This window comes from Staurois parvus, unplaced genomic scaffold (assembly GCF_062004578.1).
Source record: "Staurois parvus isolate SC_StPar_1 unplaced genomic scaffold, SC_StPar_1.0 ptg000299l, whole genome shotgun sequence".
NCBI lineage: Eukaryota > Metazoa > Chordata > Amphibia > Anura > Ranidae > Staurois > Staurois parvus.
In genome coordinates, this window is record NW_028318095.1 from 15,900,142 (window position 1) to 15,917,119 (window position 16,978).

A 16,978-nucleotide genomic window follows, 5' to 3' on the forward strand; every position below is an offset into this window, starting at 1 on the left:
ATTTTCTCCCTTATTACACATAAACGCATGCATACAAGGACCTTACGACTATTCAATGTATGGCCAGATTGGGAATAGAAAAGCAGTTCTGGCATACCAACCACACCAAAGCACATTTTTGTACATGAATGCCGCCACTGTAAAGTCTAGTTGAAAGATTGTACTGCAGTGAATGTTTTCACCTTTAGTCAAATGCTACACTGGTCAGTATGTCAGTCTATGACTGCTCCATTTGCCATTATCCATGAAGGGATGTTTATCTTTGTACTACCAACCTTTTAAAATAGTGATGAAAAATATGCACCTCACACATATAGGCTATAGCTTTGGTCTTGGGTGATATGAATGAGTCACATTCCTTCATATCAACCCTTCCCCCCAGCCATTTTCTCTGCCCCCTTCACATCACCCCCCCTCCCACCCCCTTACAGCCATATCTTCTGCTCCCTTACAGACTTTCTCAGGACAGAAAACAGGAGACAGATCAGCACAGAGCGGAGGGTGGGAGCAGAAGCTGCTGTAGTTATCTTTTCATATTATAGGACACCCTGGGTCCTAGCAACCAATCACCTGCTGGTTAATTTGGCAAGTTTACTTTGGCAGCTTCCGCCCTCTGTCCAAAATGGTCCTGCTTTCTGCTTTCCACTCTGTTGCGAGAATGAAAGCAGCAGAGGCTGAGGACAAGAAGTGGATAAAGTGGCATGACCACGGTGGTGTGGATGAGATAGTGACTCGGTCCGGATCTGAACTGCGGTCTGCCATATAGTGATGCCTGCTTTAACCTGTAATTCTGCTAAGAGAATTTGAAAACATAACCTACTGCTAGCTACTCATGGCCAGAGTTAGGATACATTGGTGTACCCATAAAAAAAAAAAAAAAAAAGAGTTTTGACAACTAATAGAAAACTAATGCGACTCTAATGGAAAAAAAATATAATAGTGCGTTCTACAGGCAAATCAAATTATAGAACAGCATGTCCATAGTATGAAGATGACTTTGTTCTGCATGCAGTAGTAGGAAGAGGAAGTGCGACTCCAATATGAAGTAAAAGAAGTCATACAGTTCTTGGACACCCAACTGTTGTATCAATATAAGAACCATTTGCAATATGATCTTTGGTACCTTAGAGTTACAGTCTCTAGTAGCAGGAATAGGCATATGGGTTTACATTTTAATCTGCCTGGATCATGGAAAATGTTTCCTCTGCACGGATGGTGGTGGTGAGCAAGCTATGGCTATATGTTTAGCATTTGTGATGTGTTTTCCACCTGTGGAGAAGCAGGATTCTCAGTATGAAATAGTGCAATGGTCATAAAGTCATCCTGATGCAACATGGAACGCGGGCCTGGAATTCCTACTACAGAGGTGCTGAGTTGGGGCTTCCCGGCTCATAACATGATATGCTACAACTGGTGTAACATTTCCCTGAAGATACGCTCTGAACAATCTTCTTTTGGAGCGTTTATATTGTGGCTAAAAGCAACACAGACATTTCCCACAATTTTAGGACAGAATACCTATTAGTATATGCGATACTAATCTATCACTTGCAATTCAAAAACTGAAAACAGGTAAAGTGAATGTACTCATATATACTGTGTAACTACAGTGGATACAAAAAGTCTACACACCCCTGATACAATGTCAAGTTTCTGTGATGTAAAAAATGAGACAAAGATAAATAATTTCAGAACTTTTTCCACCTTTAATGTAACCTATAAACTGTACAACTCAGTTGAACAACAAACTGAAATCTTTTAGGTGGAGGGAAGTAAAAATAAAAAACTAGAATAATATGGTTGCATAAGTGTGCACACCCTTAAACTAATACTTTGTTAAAGCACCTTTTGATTTTATTACAGCACTCAGTCTTTTTGAGTATGAGTCTATCAGCATGGCACATCTTGACTTGGGAATATTTGCCCACTCTTCCTTGCAAAAATAATCCAAATCTGTCAGATTGCGAGGGCATCTCCTGTGCACAGCCCTCTTCAGATCACCCCACAGATTTTCGTTCGGATTCAGCTCTGGGCTCTGGCTGGGCCATTCCAAAACTTTAATCTTCTTCTGGTGAAGCCATTCCATTGTTGATTTGGATGTATGATTTGAGTCATTGTCATGCTGAAAGATGACGTTCCTCTTCATGTTCAGCTTTCTAGCAGAAGCCTGAAGGTTTTGTGCCAATATTGACTGGTTTTTGGAACTGTTCATAATTCCCTCTACCTTGACTAAGGCCCCAGTTCTAGCTGAATAAAAACAGCCCCAAAGCATGATGCTGCCACCACCATGCTTCACTGTGGGTATGGTGTCCTTTTGGTGATGTGCAGTTGTTTTTGCGCCAAACATATCTTTTGGAGTTATGGCCAAAAAGTTCAACCTTGCTTTCATCAGTCCATAACACATTTTCCCACATGCTTTTGGGAGACTTCAGATGTGTTTCTGCAAAATTTAGCCAGGCTTGGAAGTTTTTCTTTGCCACTCTACCCCATAGGCCAGACATATGAAGAATACAGGAGATTGTGGTCACAAGTACCACACAGCCAGTACTTGCCAGATGTTCCTGCAGCTCCTTTAATGTTGCTGTAGGCCTCTTGGCAGCCTCCAAGACCAGTTTTATTCTCATCTTTTCATCAATTTTGGACGGACGTCCAGTTCTTAGTAATGTCACTGTTGTGCCATATTTTCTCCACTTGATGATGGCTGTCTTCACTGTGTTCCATGGCATATCTAATGCCTTGCAAATTCTACCCTTCTCCTGACTGATACCTTTTAACAATGTGATCCCTCCGATGCTTTGGAAGCTCTCTGTGGACCATGGCTTTTACTCTAGGATGCGACTAAGAAATTGTCAAGAAAGACCTACTAGAACATCTGAACTTTATTTGGGGTTAATCAGATGCACTTTAAATAATGGCAGGTGTGTACTGACTCCTATTTAACAAGATTTTGAATGTGATTGCTTAATTCTAAACACAACTAGATCCCTAGTTATAAGAGGGTGTGCACACTTATGCAACTATAATATTTTAGTTTTTATGTTTACTCCCCCCCCCCTAAAATATTTCAGTTTGTTTTTCAATTGAGTTGTACAGTTTATAGGTCACATTAAAGGTGGAAAAAGTTCTGAAATGATTTATCTTTGTCTCATTTTTTTTACATCACAGAAACCTGACATTTTAACAGGGGTGTGTGAACTTTTTATATCCACTGTAAATGTATCTATAATGCAAGGTACCCATAGACATGAAATTGACACTGACAGCGTCTACTATTGAAGTTAACAAGTAATTTGTTTCCTGCTGTTCTGATAAGTACCTGACATCATCCTTCTTGCTCTTTCCCCTCCTTCTCTAGGGACATAAAATTGCATGCTTGACAGAGACCAGCCAAAAAAGACCAAAAGAGAAGTATTGAATAAAAAAAAAACACAAAAAAAACTCACATATTCATACTTACCTAGGCGAGTCTCCCTGCATCTGTCCCCTGCTGCCTTTAAGACCTAGAACTAAAAGCTTATTGCTCAGTTCTCTGTCTTTAGTGAGTAGAGAGTCAGAGACTGTCAGTGACAGACTGTTTGCCCAACCCCCCCAGCACTCACTGGAGCGCCAGGCTGTGGAGGGGGTAGAAGGGGCTGGCTCAGGCTGTCAGCAGCTTGCTGAAAGGCTGAGCCAGCTGCCAGTCAAGCATATGAGTGGATCCTGACATTAAAGTTGGAATTCTGGACTTACTGAGTGACGTCAGCAGACAGTGGACTTTAGCCTGCTGTCAACTGAATCTGAGTCACAGAAGTGCAGAACGAAGTGCACTACTGTGACCCACATGGGAAGTAGGGCCAAAAGAGCTTTGGCCCTACTTCTTCATTCAGTTTAGTGTTTTGCAGACTCTGAATCCAAAACTGGCTTACCAGCCTCTAAAGCCCAAATGCAATTGCATAAATTCAGTGTATTCAATAGTTGTGTAAAGTTTATCTCTAGACAAAACATAAAGAAAGAAAAATGAATCCACATAGTGTAAAACCATCCAGGCATTCTTTTCAATAAAAAGCTTCAAATCCAGGAGGTGACGTCACCACATACGGGTGAGCTGCCAATGTCTAATGGTACCGGAGCAAACCTATGATTATTAGCGTTGTATGCATTATATGCTAGTATTGACTTTGACACTGTTCAAGGTGAGTGGATTTGAAGCATTTTTATTGAATAAAATGCCTGGATGGTACACTATGCAGATTCCTTTTTCTTTCTTTATGATCCCATTTTGAGTGTATGAAGAGTCAATTGTCATTTGAAGGAGTTTCAATTAGCTGGTGTGGGCCTCTGCAGAACGTTGCTCCCAGAGCTAAAGCGCTTGAAGATGGTTTATAATTTTACCAGCATGGAGCTCTGGTGAGTGTATTCATTTCATTTGGTGGTGTTATTTGGTCACATTACACAGAAATTGTTGAAGAAGATTAATTGATTTTAGCATTATTTTTAGGAACACTATTATTTATATGGACATTTTCGTTGGACATTGATTTGTGCATTCACAGAGTTAATAGTCACGGTTTTCTGTTTTATATGGTATTATTCATTGTATTATTTTATTTTTGCACCAATATAAATTTGTTTAGTTAACATACAGTTGCAAGAAAAAGTATGTGAACCCCTTGGGATTATGTGGAGTTTTGCATGAATTGGGCATAAAATGTGCTCTGAACGTCATCTAAGTCACAACAATAGAAGAACACAGTCTGCTGAACATAATACTACACAAACATTAGATGTTGCCATGGTTTAATTGCACATAACATGTAAACATTCACAGTGCAGGGAGGAAAAAGTATGTGAGGCCCTAGCTTAATGACTTCTCCCAGAGCTAATTGGAGCCAGGAGTGAGCCAACCTTGACTCCAATCAGTGTGATGATATTGGATGTGTTGCTGACACCTGTTTTGGGTTTACTGGTTTCAAGAAGCACTGTCTGATGTGAACCACGCCTCGCAGAAAAGAGCTCTCAGAAGACCTACGATCAAGAATTGTTGACTTGCATGAAGCTGGAAAGGGTTACAAAAGTATCTCCTTGAGTCTTGATGTTCCTGTGTCCACGGTAAGACAGACTGTCTACAAATGGAGAAAGTTTAGCACTGTTGCTACTCTCCCTAGGCGTGGTCATCCTGTAAAAATGACTGCAAGAGCACGGCGCAGAATGCTGCATGAGGTAAAGAAGAATCCCAGAGTGTCAGCTAAAGACCTACAGAAATCTCTGGCACATGCTAACATTTTTGTTGACACATCTACAATACGGAAAACATGAAACAAGAATGGAGTACATGGGAGGACACCACGGAGGAAGCCATTGCTGTCCAAAAAGAAGATTGCAGCACGTTTGACGTTTGCAAAAGAGCACCTGGATGTTCCACAGCACTACTGGCAGAATATACTGTGGACAGATGAAACCAAGATTGAGTTGTTTGGGAAGAACACACAACACTATGTGTGGAGAAAAAAAGGCCCAGCACACCAACATCAAAACCTCATCCCCACTGTGAAACATGGCGGAGGGAGCATCATGGTTTGGGGCTGCTTTGCTGCCTCAGGGCCTGGACGGATTGTTGTCATTGATGGGAAAATGAATTCCAGAGTTTATCAAGACATTTTGCAGGAAAACGTACGACCATCTGTCCACCAACTGAAGCTCCGCAGAGGATGGGTGATGCAACAGGACAATGACCCAAAGCATACAAGTAATTCAACAAAACAATGGCTGCAACAGCACAGAATACGCCTTCTGGAGTGGCCCAGTCAGAGTCCTGACCTCAACCCCATTGAAATGCTGTGGCATGACCTTAAGAGAGCGATTCACACCAGACATCCCAAGAATATTGCTACACTGAAACAGTTTTGTGAAGAGGAGTGGTCCAAAATGACTCCAGATCGTTGTGCAGGTCTGATCTGCAACTACGGGAAATGTTTGGTTGAGGTTATTGCTGCCAAAGGAGGGTCAACCAGTTAGTAAGTCCAAAGGTTCACATACTTTTTCCTCCCTGCACTGTGAATGTTTACATGTTATGTGCAATTAAACCATGGCAACATCTAATGTTTGTGCAGTATTATGTTCAGCAGACTGTGTTCTTCTATTGTTGTGACTTAGATGACGTTCGGAGCACATTTTATGCCCAATTCATGCAAAACTCCACGTAATCCCAAGGGGTTCACATACTTTTTCTTGCAACTGTATTTAGAAATACAGTATATTATGATTGAGGAACGCTGTCTTAAGTGATTAATTGTTCCACAGTCTTCTTAGAGGCCAATGCTCTTTTGCATCCATTCCCCATATGAACTTACCCATGTTTCCCTCAGTATGGCCATTTGTTACCCTTACCTATATAAGTTTCAAAGTTTGGGGATTTGAACAATGCCCTCCCCTTCTTTATAATGATGTATTGTCCTGTATAATGTGTTGGCTTCCTATAAAGGATTATAATGATTGAAAAAATAATATTTTTACCAAACTAGCCTCTCTCTACACTGCACATATTCCAAGTCATATGTATTACAGGACGCGCCAAGCCTTGAGGATTGCCTATTATTTTGTTTGTCTCAGCTGCCTATGTTATCCTGCCAAGTCCCAATGCTTATGACTTCTATTACAATTTAATCATCTGATCTCTTAAACCAGAAGATTAAAATGAGGACATCTGCAAGTATCTTGTTCACATGCATACACAATAGAAAAATAACAATCCTAATCTTTTGAGCCGCATTACAGTAGGTGCTCAAACAATTTAATTAATTTAACCGATTTTTATTCTTACAAATTAGCAGGGTTGTTTGTTAATGTTCTTAAAATTACAGATTTGATTCAGGTATAAAACATTTTATTTTCAGAAGTATCTTTTACTGTGTTAGCCTTTAAATGAAAGCTGAAAATCTGGAGTCAATTTTTGGCTCATTCAACAGATTGAAAAACACGGTATGTTTTCTCTGCAGGCATAATTAATTGGAACGCTTACACTCAAATAGATGTGTATATATAAACATGTATAATGTAAAACATCTAATACAGTATAACAAGATCAGAAGCCATTAAAGCTAAACTCCAGGCAAACAGCTCACACACAGATGAAATACATATACAGGAGCTGTTTTACCTGCCAAAGGAGTTCTTATTTTGTCCACTCCATCCTGAGATTCATACAGCTGTGCCATTCAGCACAGCCCCTGTCTGCCAGGGGAAGAAAGTTGATTTTTCTCAGCTGTAGTTAGGATGCAGGTCTTACCTCTTCCTCAGCTAGTGACTGGACAAAGAAATAAGAAACAGCACGCTAATGATCTCATGTCTCGCCACTGTTCTCTGGTGTCAGTATGTTCCTAGTTAACATATGAAAACTGTAGCACAGCTCTTTGCGCTGCTTCTTCCTTCCCCAATCTGGGCTCTGCTGTACAGAGACAGCAAGAGGCTGACACCAAGGCACTGCTTGCAAAAATACATTTTAAGAAATATTGATGAGTACAACACTACATTAAATTGTGTCTCTTATATTATTTTTTTTTTTTTTTTGGACACTAATTTATGTTTGGACACTATAATTATTTATTTAAAACACTAAATGTTTTTTTCTTTTTTTGGATGATGATATACACCTTTGTATAAGTTTGTTATTAGCGCATACCTTTTAATTAGGATTATTGTTGCCAAAATTTATTTTGGGTGGGATATGCTGCTGACACTTTGGTGTTTTTTGTAAATGGCGCTTTTTTCTTTTTTAATTTGGTGTCTCTTATACCTGCCTGAATTTCACTAGCTGAAGCAATACTGAGATTCTTTTTTATAAATTGTAAGCTGAAACTATTTTAATTTTTATATGTACATCTTAAAGGGAACCAGTGATTTGTCCTTGCAAAGGAACTCCCAGGGTCTTAGGTGGCCGGATCATTTTTGCATTTTTTTCACTTACAGTTTTTAGAGTTTGTAAAAGACCCCTAACCTATACATTTTATGAAAGCACTGGAACAACTGAACAAAAAGATGTTGCAACTGACTTTGTAGATCCCGTGATAATTGCACAATGGTTACGAAACATGATAGTTTCAATAAAAATTCACTAAGATCATTATAAGGCTCCATGCGCACTAAAGTTTTTTTTTAAGCTAAAAAAACGCTGGATAAAAAACGCTGGTAATAGAATTTTTTTGTAGCATTTAGGAGCATTAGCGTTTTATTAGCGTTTTTACAGTACATGTAGAAAAAAAGCTAAAAAAAAAAAAAAAGCTGTTAGGAGCGTTTTAGTAGTGTTTAGCGTTTTTTTCTGCAGGAAAAATGCTCCAAAAAAACTCTACAAAAACAATTTTTTTTCTGCTCTTAGATGCTGAAGCTCAAAAACGCTAATAACCTAAAGTAGTGTGCATGGACACAAAGGATAACACTATTTAGCTTTTAGGAGCAGAAAAAAAATGCTAACAGCTTCTAGGAGCTTTAAAAAAAATTCTAGTGTGCATGGAGCTTTAGTGCTCACAAACCCAACAAAATTTCTACTAAAATGCTACTACATCTAAAAGTTAAAACTGTAATGAGATTGAGAATGAGATAATGATATTTATAAATGTAAATTTTGCCTTTTTGTGAAACCGTGAAAATCGAAGGTACATAAAACTGTAAATAAGCAGCTTACACTAAAAATTTGGAGGTTGCAGTGTTGTCTGAGCTGCATTGGTGTTCGTTATGATAAAATGATGCACTTTATTGTAATGCACCTTGTGCATTGAGTTAAACGAACATAATTCTCTATTCACAAGACTACCAAAGAGAGTTGGAATAAATGTAATACTCATTTCACAAGTCTACTAAACAGTCTGTCTGGTTGAAAACAACATATTCTGTAGGTTTTAACAAACTACCCAAAATACTCTTGGCAACCACAGATGATGTGATCTTTTGCCTATGCTTCAAGTCACGTGAGGGAGCTCAGAAGCACCATTTTTTATCATTCAAGGATAGACAGAGGTATTGCTGATATGTCTCCTATAGATTCATGTGAATCAATAATGTGGTTGATTCACCCAACGTCCACTGAAAGATCTGATGCATTCATAAAGCATATTAACCAACTGGATCTGCATAACTCAGTCACATTCACTGTTGTACACCACATTTTTGCATTCCTCATTCTCAGCAACATTTGACATATATATGTGCATGGTAGTTCAAAAGTTGCTATATTTACTGATAGTGGTTTACCATTTTCAAATGTCAAAACTCTGGGTGTCAGCACAATTCCTACCACAGGCAGGCTGTGCTCTCAAGTAGAATGCAAAGAAGAAAACAGACCACACTGGAATGGATATGCTTTCAGGCCTAGCGTGGTCAGTTAGAAATAAGAAACCAGGGGGACTGGCTGGATCACCAGGTATTTCATGCAGAGGAAGCAATGCAAAAAGAACAGAAAAGCTTTTTAATACAAATACATGGTAACATGGACACAGATCAAGAATATGAAATGCTGGGGTAACATAATCTTTATCTTTTCATTTCTTTGAAGACCCACCATTCTTGCAATCGTTCTGTTATCTAATTCCACATTCAGAGCAGTGCAGATGGCATTAAAAAAATAGCATATGCCAACATTTGTCTCCTACACACAGTGCCACAAAATGGCATCACTTTTTTCTTCTTATTATTATACAGGATTTATATAGCGCCAACAGTTTGTGCAGCACTTTACAATATAAAGGGAGACAGTACAGTTACAACACAATACAAGAGGGTTAAGAGGGCCCTGCTCATAAGAGATTACAATCTTATAGGGTGGGGCAAATGGGAAAAAAGGAATAAAACTATGAGGGATGAGCTGATGGAAGAATTAAAATTCAGTTAGGTGGAGGAGGGATAGGCTTCCCTGAAGAGACAATTTTTCAGGGGATCACCTAAAGGTGGCCAGAATAGGATCTAGACAAACAGACTTAGGTAGAGAGTTCTGAAGGATGGAAGAGGCTCTGAGGAACTCCTGAAGACCAGCATGGGAGGAGGAGACAAGGGAGCTAGAGGTCTTGGCAGGAGCAGAGAGTACAGTTTGGGTGATATTTTGAGACACGTTTAGTGATATAGCTCAGGGCAGAGTTGTGAATGGTTTTGTATGTTCACAAATATAAAGAGGATCCTCCTGCGCTTAAATGGAGCCCTAACCCTAAAGCTGCTCACACTAACCTTATACCTGATAAGTGTAAGTGACAATAAATAGCACAGTGCCGCGCTAAAACAAAACTAAATAATAATGTCGACAATCAATAAAATATATGTGATAAACATAGATATAAGTGCACAACAATTAATCCCCCCTAAAATCCACACTTGAGGGATCCCAATAAAATAATAATATGTGCAACACATGAATTCCCTCTTCTTGGGAACATAAACCGTGCAAACGGTGTTAAGTGTCATACAACACACAACAAATATGTGCATAACACTAATAAATATCCAGAGCCAACAGCAAACAAATAAATAATCATGAATCAACGTCCCAAAACAACAACACATATGATAGTGCTCCAACTTCACTCTCATGCAAGTAGTGATGTGTAGGTGATTGATAGGTGACTATCCTTCAGTGGCCAAAATGCCCCCTCACCTCCTTACATAGACCCCAAAGGGCCAGCTCGCTTTAGGGATCACACCGATCCTAATAAGGACAGACTCCTCACAGGCTTCCCCTCAGTGATGGTATATGTTCTTCAATCCCAAGCCTCCACACAGCTACCAGCAAGCATCTCCCAGGATCATAGTGAAACAAAAAAAGATCCTCCATAGTGCAAACTGTTTAATCCAGCATAAATAAATAAATATAAAATGCCCATTCACATTGTATGCTTTACATATCCGCTTTTCTACCACATGCTAAAGGTGTACTGCATGGGTATCTGGAAAGGAGTTCCAATATGGCCCCCACGCCGGAAGTGATGTCACCGCATTACCGGAAGTTCCTCCCCGCATATCGACGCGTTAGCACATGACTTCCTCAGGGTCAACCTTGAAAGGGGTCTTCTGCTCTCTGAGCGGAGGGAGAATTAGATTATAACAGGGTAGACAGATCAGACAGGGGTCAGTATTTATTGGTGGGTGGAATGGGGAAAGATGGGGGGAGGGCTATGGCAGATGATAAGAAGGTTCCCATGTTACAAACAACCAGTGGAATTGGTACCATTTGTATGAAAATAAAAAATATGCAAAATACATGTGCAGAAGGTGTCAATGGATTAAAGAGACAAAGAGAAGGCAAATTTATTAAATATTTTCTTCAGCTCTGTGTATACAAAGGAGCATGGGGGAGCTCTTGTCCATAATGGGCATGAATAAAGGTGAATAAAGCACCTGGACCGGGTGGCATACACCCACGGCTCCTTTAAAAATTGTCATTTCAAAGCCATTGTTTCTAATTTTTAGGGACTCTTCAATGCCTGGCATAGTACCACTAGATTGGCATAAGGCAAATGTGGTGCCAATACTTAAAAAGGGGTCAAAATGTTTACAAAGTAATTATAGCCCTGTTAGTTTAACTTCTATAGTTGGGAAGATACTGGAGAGTTTAATAAAAGACCATATAGATGAGTTCTTGCTGGAAGAAAATATTTTAAGCAACACACAACATGGATTCACGAAAGACAGAAGTTTTCAGACAAATCTGATTTCTTTTTATGAGGTGGTGAGCAAAACCTTGGACAGAGGGGTGGCGGTGGACGTGGTATACTTGGATTTTGCAAAAGCGTTTGACACAGTTCCCCACACACGGCTAATGTGTAAGGTAAAGTCTACAGGCTTGGAAAAATCTGTATGTAAATGGATAGAAAACTGGCTAAAAGATCGTATTCAGAGAGTAGTGGTTAATGATTCATACTCTGCATGGTCTACAGTTTTCAGTGGTGTACCCCACGGTTCAGTGCTGGGACCCTTACTTTTTAATACATTTATAAACAATATAGGGTCTGGGATTATAAATACCATTTCAGTCTTTGCAGATGACACCAAGCTGTGCAGTGGAATAACGTCCTTACAGGATGTTTCCAACTTACAAGCCGACCTCAATGCACTGTATAATTGGGCAACTATGTGGAAAATGAGGTTTAATGTTGATAAATGTATGGTTATGCACTTGGGGGCTAAGAATATGCATGCATCATACATACTGGGGGGGGTTACAGCTGGGTGAATCAATGGCGGAGAACGATCACAAGCTTAATAATGGCATGCAATGCCAAACTGCGGTTTCTAAAGCGAGCAAAATCCTCTCTTGTATTAAAAGAGGTATAGACTCCAGAACGAGATATCATTTTACCCCTGTACAAATAATTAGTAAAACCTCATCTGGAATATGAAGTTCAGTTTTGGACACCAATTCACAAAAAGAACATTGGGGAACTAGATAAAGTACAGAAAAGGGCAACCAAACTGATAAGAGGCATGGAGGAGTTCAGCAATGAGGAAAGATTAGAGGAACTGAATTTATTCTCTTTTGAGAAGAGGAGATTAAGGGGGGATATGATCAACATGTATAAATACATCAGTGGTTCATATAGTGAACTCGGTGTAGAGTTATTCACCCTGAGGTCATCACAGAGGACAAGGGGGCACTCTTTATGTCTGGAGGAAAAGAAATGTAAGCTCCAAACACGGAATGGTTTCTTCACAGTGAGAGCTGTGAAAATATGGAATAGACTCCCTCAAGAGTTGGTTCTGGCCAGCTCAGTGGATTGCTTTAAAAAAGGCCTGGATTCTTTCTTGGATACACAGAATATAACTGGATACCAACATTTATAGGTCAAGTTGATCCATTGAAAATCCAATTGCCTCTCGTGGATCAGGAAGGAATTTATTCCCCTGCAGGAGCAAATTGGATCATGCTTTGCTGTTTTTTTTTTGCCTTCCTCTGGATCAACTGTGGGTGTAGGATTATAACTTTTAACTTTTTTTTTTTTTTTTTTTTAATGGTTGAACTGGATGGACTTTTGTCTTTTTTCAGCCACATGTAACTATGTAACCAGTGTTAACGTCACTGGCAGCAGTAAGCCACTTCAATAGCTAGCATGGTCTGAAAATTGTAGCAATGATTATGCTGACATGTTATGATGTCACCACTACTAAATGTAGCCATTTGAAAATGAATGTAATGAATTCCAGCAGACCTAAGTTCTGCAGACTGCACCACTACCAGTGTATAAATAGCCACATAAAATGAGATAGTGAGACGAAGGCATGCCATAGATGATGGTGGTTGTAGGAAAGAAAATCACTTGATTGACTGTGTTGATGCGGTGCTATATGCGGTAGAGAACAAAGTAGAACACAGTGCTGGTAGAACACAGTGATTATTACCAACGGCTATAGTTGCTGGCAATAACTGCATCCTAAAAATCCAACATGCTAGTTGTACCCAAGTCAATTGATGGATTGACTTGGGTTTAATCAGCTTCCCCATACATGAATCAATTCTAGGCCAATTCCTGTTGAATTGGCCAAGATTCGAACCATCTGTGGCCAGCTTTACTTGTGATCCTCCTTTAAGATCTGATGAAGGAGAATCAAACCTCGAAAATATTATGTACATTTTACTTAACACAATAAATACTCAGTTTTATTAATCCTAATGTGCAAGCAAACCTGACTATCCTATAATGTCGAAAATGCTTCCTAAGCAGAGTTCAGAAAATGACTGTATATGTCATTTACAGAAAAACCTGCAATAGATGTATGGTTATCTACACTGAACAGTGCAACTATTATCAAAAACAGACAGCTAGATATGATATCAGTAAACAGAGGATACAGACAGATCTCCATGGGTGCAGTATTTTAAGTTCTCCCAATGTAATCCCTTTATGCATCTTACTAATGGGTAATTCTTGTTTTGGGCGTCTATAGAAAAGCATGGGCTGTGTATGTCCAGCTCAGTCTGAGCTATACCTGTCAAGACAAAGAAAGTGGCAACTTTGGTAAACCCAATTCCATCCCACCATTGTTATTATTATGTTTAGGTCATGTTAATAGTTCCTAGCTTGCATTTTCTAAACTCCTGTGCTATGCTATGATATAGCTAACTCCGCTGTAGGTAGGTGACTGATCCTGTTTAAAATAATAAAATCGGACAGCACAAAAGTAAAGTGATTGATAATCTCCCCATTCTATTTGTTGTACAAGCAAAGAAAATCCAAAAACAACCCTGGAGCCTCAGATCATATTTGCTTACAGGGTAACATTTGCCAACTCCTGAAATTTAGATCTATATTTATTTTGACATGGATTCAGAGGACGCATGTGTAGTCTTGGCTGTTACCCCGATGCACGCTTGTCCTGCTGTAGAATATGTGGAGATTAGAATGTGTTAGTGACTCTGCCCTTCAGAAGGTTATTACCAGGAAAAGCTATGTTGTGAAGTGATTAATAATGCCGTCCTCAGCTGGTCAGTCAAACTTACATTTCTATAAGTGGCACCATGCCACATGGAATAAAAGCTATTATTATCTTATGAAATCCATAGCCCTGAAGTAATGAAAAGGTTCTGCTCAGCAAGCTGCACACTGATAGAAATGGACATATTTGGTAGAAATTCACAAGACAGTGGGTCATTCTGTATGATCAGAAAGACTAAGTATAGCCTCAAAGTTGTTGAATTAAAAAATATAACCTTATGTATATTCCCATCGCACACATTCCTGGAAATACAGCTCATCAATGGCGGGTGCTGTAGCGACCACCAGCTGGGACTGCAAACATCATAGGCAAACGATCATATTCACCAGCACATCATAGATCTCCAAATATGGTCCAAAGAGGTTTTTATTGCAAAAAGATCACATCACAAAAGAAAGTGCAACATTTCAGAGCTGTTCAGTACCCCTTCTGTCAGGCATATGATAAAGGGGTCCCGGGCGGCTCCTAAATGTTTTAATTTCTTTTGTGATGTGATCTTTTTGCAATAAAAACCTCTTTGGACCATATTTGGAGATCCATGGTATACTTGTGAATATGTACGTTTGTTTAAAAAATATACCGACTTCATTTTTCATCTAATGGTACATGTATGGAAATTCAGGGCCATAAAATAATTAAATCAAAGAAGCGCCTAGGCAAAACTTGTAAGGATAGCCAGTGAACACAATACAGGGTATTCCTAAAGTCTGGATATAGGCAAAATGCATATTCAGAAACATATAGTTAGTGATATGTCCTATGTGTCCAGACTTTAGGACACATGTACTGTATAAATACACATACTGTTTGTGATCTATTTTACCAATTCTGAGCTTCTTTTCTCCTACAGACAGGTTCCCTGTATGCAACAGAGCCCTAATTAGCATAAACGTGCCACCTCTGTGTACAAAGGCACCTTCCCACTAAAGCAGTATGCCACTTTACCACTCCTGCTTACCACCTAAATCCTTGATGTTGTCCACACAATGTTCTGGGCAAAAATCAACTTTTCCTGAAAACTGATTACAAATGTCTTCCACCAAGCCCCGAATCATGGTATTCTGGTCTGGCAGTTGGCTGCTTAGCTATGAGTACTAAATTATAGGAGGAACGGGGCAAAGCATTTATGTGTTTCCATCTCCTAGATTGTAAGCTCTAACGATCAGGGCCCTCTGTTTCCTCTTGTACCAAATTGTATTTTAACTGTAATGTCTACCTTCAGTTTGTAAAGCGCCGTGCAAACTGTTGGCGCTATATAAATCCTGTAAAATAATAATAATACTTTGGAAGTAACAGGAGTTCCTGGGGAAGCAGGCAGATGCAGTAATGATGAATAAGGCTCTGGAAGGTGCCTACTGCACGATTGACACTCTGGATGTGCTTTAGTTAAATTCTGATTAATACATACAGTCAGGTCCATACATATTGGGACATCAACACAATTCTAACATTTTTGGCTCTATACACCACCACAATGGATTTGAAATGAAACCAACAAGATGTGCTTTAACTGCAGATTGTCAGCTTTAATTTGAGGGTATTTACATCCAAATCAGGTGAACGGCGTAGGAATTAGAACAGTTTGCATATGTGCCTCCCACTTGTTAAGGGACCAAAAGTAATGGGACAATTGGCTTCTCAGCTGTTCCATGGCTAGGTGTGTGTTATTCACTCATTATTCCAATTACAATGAGCAGGTAAAAGGTCCAGAGTTCATTTCAAGTGTGCTATTTGCATTTGGAATCTGTTGCTGTCAACTCTCAAGATGAGATCCAAAGAGCTGTCACAATCAGTGAAGCAAGCCATCATTAGGCTGAAAAAACAAAACAAACCCATCAGAGAGATAGCAAAAACATTAGTCGTGGCCAAAACAACTGTTTGGAACATTCTTAAAAAGAAGGACCTCACCGGAGAGCTCAGCAACACCAAAAGGCCCGGAAGACCACGGAAAACAACTGTGGTGGATGACCAAAGAATTCTTTCCCTGGTGAAGAAAACACCCTTCACAACAGTTGGCCAGATCAAGAACACTCTCCAGGAGGTAGGTGTATGTGTGTCAAAGTCAACAATCAAGAGAAGACTTCACCAGAGTGAATACAGAGGGTTCACCACAAGATGTAAACCATTGGTGAGCCTCAAAAATAGGAAGGCCAGATTAGAGTTTGCCAAACGACATCTAAAAAAGCCTTCACAGTTCTGGAACAACATCCTATGGACAGATGAGACCAAGATCAACTTGTACCAGAGTGATGGGAAGAGAAGAGTATGGAGAAGGAAAGGAACTGCTCATGATCCTAAGCATACCACCTCATCAGTGAAGCCTGGTGGTGGTAGTGTCATGGCGTGGGCATGTATGGCTGCCAATGGAACTGGTTCTCTTGTATTTATTGATGATGTGACTGCTGACAAAAGCAGCAGGATGAATTCTGAAGTGTTTCGGGCAATATTATCTGCTCATATTCAGCCAAATGCTTCACAACTCATTGGACGCCGCTTCACAGTGCAGATGGACAATGACCCAAAGCATACTGCA

At 39.6% G+C, this 16,978-nt stretch overlaps 2 protein-coding genes across 4 annotated transcripts in view; one reads left to right on the forward strand and one right to left on the reverse strand.

Annotated features, from left to right (window-relative positions):
* The window catches only part of CMSS1 (cms1 ribosomal small subunit homolog), a 487,925-nt gene that overhangs the window by 75,417 nt on the left and 395,530 nt on the right, over positions 1 to 16,978 (reverse strand). The window contains exon 1 of one of the 3 annotated variants that reach the window (XM_089682961.1): positions 7,136 to 7,208. The exons of the other annotated variants lie outside the window; for them this stretch is intronic. Within the exon in view, the coding sequence (XP_089539087.1) occupies positions 7,136 to 7,193 (58 nt within the window). The 5' untranslated portion in view covers positions 7,194 to 7,208. Of the gene's footprint in view, positions 1 to 7,135; positions 7,209 to 16,978 lie in introns of those variants that run through there. 3 annotated transcript variants of the gene reach the window in all.
* FILIP1L (filamin A interacting protein 1 like) overlaps positions 1 to 16,978 on the forward strand; it is a 414,625-nt gene that overhangs the window by 10,408 nt on the left and 387,239 nt on the right. The gene's annotated exons all lie outside the window — the stretch shown is intronic.